The 2,869-nt window shown below is 42.2% G+C and overlaps 1 protein-coding gene across 1 annotated transcript in view; it reads right to left on the bottom strand.

The window, feature by feature from the left end:
* Window positions 1-2,618, bottom strand: part of sirt3 (sirtuin 3) — a 4,360-nt gene extending 1,742 nt beyond the window's left edge. Inside the window, exons 1-6 of the mRNA XM_014001804.1 lie at window positions 2,398-2,618; window positions 2,260-2,321; window positions 1,069-1,241; window positions 762-994; window positions 585-685; window positions 274-435 (exon numbers count right to left, since the gene is read on the bottom strand). Of these exons, the coding sequence (XP_013857258.1) occupies window positions 274-435; window positions 585-685; window positions 762-994; window positions 1,069-1,241; window positions 2,260-2,321; window positions 2,398-2,503 (837 nt within the window). The 5' untranslated portion in view covers window positions 2,504-2,618. The remainder of the gene's footprint in view (window positions 1-273; window positions 436-584; window positions 686-761; window positions 995-1,068; window positions 1,242-2,259; window positions 2,322-2,397) is intronic.
* Between the last annotated feature and the right edge of the window lie 251 nt (window positions 2,619-2,869).

The following is a 2,869-nucleotide window of genomic DNA, read 5'->3' as shown; positions in this document are numbered from 1 at the left end:
ATTAATAATAATTGGGTCAATATTATTATTAACAGTTTTTATGATTTCTACATCGTCAGTCATTTTTTCTGCTCTGTTGTCAACATGTACAGTGATGGGAAACCCAGACTCTTGACCGTTTTGCGTTAGCCGTTAGCTTCACCAGCCGATCACAGGCTCACCTGGTTTCTGAGGACTCCAGAACCTCCTTGGCTTTTAGTAATAATAAAACAGTAAGACAAGCGTGTTTTCATGTAAGTTATTATTGCTGTGCAAAACTCTTCACTTGCTCACCTCCAGTGAAGTGCCCATGACGATCAGCAGGTCTGCGATTGGGAAGTCTGTTAGGTATTTAAAGAAACGTGGTGGAAGTTCCTCCCCAAAAAACACAATGTCKGGTTTTATCACGCCCTTACAGGTGGGACATTTAGGGACTGTCCCAGTCATCACAGCTGGCTAATCAGACACAAAACAAAAGTTTCATGTCATAAACAGTCAWACACCACAGAGGAAACGTTCACTTCTAACTGGATCTGTAGGGTCCAAATAAAATGATATATTGAACCAAGTTGAGACCACTCTTGTAGGATCAGAGTCGGACTCACGTGGAGGTCTTCGCCGTTATATTTTCTCAGACACGAGGTGCAGGTGGCGGTGGCAAATGTCCCGTGGGCCTCCACCAACATTTCTGGGGGAATTCCTGCCACTTGAGCCAAAACACAACAAACGTGTCAGCCACAGAGTACTGAAACCAGCTTGTTGTTGCGGTGTTAGAAACGTACGTCTCTCCAGCCCGTCGATGTTCTGYGTGTACATTCGGAGGAGCTGGCCCTTCTTGTGAAGCAGACACACAAAGTAGTGTGTCAAATTAGGCTTGTAGTTTCCTGGATACAGCTCTCTGGCCAGAGTGAAGAAGGGAGTTGGGTCTCGATGAAAAAATTCTATCTCAAAAATGGCCTCGGCATAGGGCAGGTTGTACTGCTGCAGGTTATCATAGAGACCACTGCCAGGAGACCTGGAACACCAGGAYATGCTTCAGATTTACAGGACTCAGGACATCCACAAGAAATCTCATGCAGGTGGTTGTACCTAAAGTCTGGGATGCCACTTGGAGTGCTGATCCCAGCTCCGGCCATCACCACCACCCGTTTGTACTTCTTTTTTTGGATGTTCTTAGCGATGTCCTCCAGAGTCTGCTGCTTGACGGCCGTGCCTCCGCCACGAGAGAGAAATCCTCTGCTCCCGTTCCACAGAGCACCTGTCTGCAGGCGGCAAAAACTTGGTTTTACATCAGCAGCAACTAGACAGATGAATTCAAACAAAATCTATACCTGAAAACACCCTGATTCTTTCACTTAATATTGTTATTAGTAGATGTGTTTGTACTCAAACACTCTTTTTTACCATTAATAAACACATCTACAGTATGAGTTGTAAATATAAGCTAATTAAGACAAACATAAAATTTATTTCCCACATTTCATGATTTTCTTCACCTTTATTATATTCCTTGCAAAAAGGGAATACGATTTGGCTTTTAAACATATATAATTAATATCACAATTTGGCAGTCTTACTTCAGTTTGAAAAGGTAATATTTTTAATTATTTTTATTAGACATACACTGCCTGGCCCAAAAAGAAGTTGCCACCATAAAAAAGGCCACACTCTAATATTTGTAGGACCACCTTTAGATTTGATGATGACACATTCTCTGTGGCGTAGTTTGGATTATCTTCTGCAATGTGACCAGATTAAATTCCACCAAGCTCTTTCATCGATGATGGTAGAGTCTGACCTTCTCCAGCACATCCAAAGATTCTCTGTGGAGCTGATCCATTTGTGAAAATGATGTCTCGTGCTCTCTGAACCACTCTTTCACAATAAGAGCYCCATGAWTCCWGGCATTGTCCTYTTGGAATATGTCYGTGCCATCAGGGAAGAAACAATCAYTGATGGAATAACCTGGTCATTCAGTWTATTCAGGTAGTCAGCTGACCTCATTCTTTGAGCACAGACTGTTGCTGAACCTAGACCTGACCACCTGCAGCGACCCCACATCACAGACCTTAGTTAGATCCACTTTTTTTGGCTAGGCAGTGTACTTCTCTTTTATTAAAAAAAAATAGTAAAAAAATAGTAGGTCTAATTTTAAGGTTGTTTATGATTTCCCAAAAGAAATCAGTATGAGAGGACAGTAACTTTGTAAAAGGTCAAATGTCAGAATAATAATTATTCTGCTGAATGTTTTCACTGAACAAAAAATAAAACTTTTTTTACCTGACAAGTGAAGCGGCTGAAGTGAGCGGCTGCACCTCCAGCTAGTAATAAGCTTCTGTGGGCTATAAAACAGAACATGTGTCACACAATAACATCAATAATGACAGATTTAGCTTCATCAGATGTACACAAACTGACCGTTTGCACAGATCGTCCTGGCTGCTCCTGGAAACACGCTGCTGCTGCCGAACATACAACAAACTCTGAGAGGCGACATTACCGAAGAACTCAGCCAACAAGCCATCAGCTCACTGCAGGAGCCCTGCAAACACACACACTGCTTTATGGAGGTCCATGAGAAGACCTGGCAGCACTCAAACCCATGTCTAATCCACCACACGTACAGAGTTGTCTCACTGACGTTTGTTCGAGGACCTTGACGCAGAAATTTGAGCTAACGTAATGTTGCGTTCAAAGTCCCTCGAAAACTACAAGTCAAAGTCGAAGGAGCCATTTTCCACGCCTTTTCAATAAAACGAGAAATAAAATACGTTTTTCTCTATATTCGCAGTATTATTATCATCAAATTTTGCCTGTATTTACGCACTATAAAGGTTACACACACACACACACACACACACACACACACACACACACACACACACACACA

The sequence above is a fragment of the Austrofundulus limnaeus genome, unplaced genomic scaffold, assembly GCF_001266775.1.
Source record: "Austrofundulus limnaeus strain Quisiro unplaced genomic scaffold, Austrofundulus_limnaeus-1.0 Scaffold10, whole genome shotgun sequence".
Lineage (NCBI taxonomy): Eukaryota > Metazoa > Chordata > Actinopteri > Cyprinodontiformes > Rivulidae > Austrofundulus > Austrofundulus limnaeus.
This window is presented reverse-complemented; position numbering and strand designations above follow the sequence as displayed.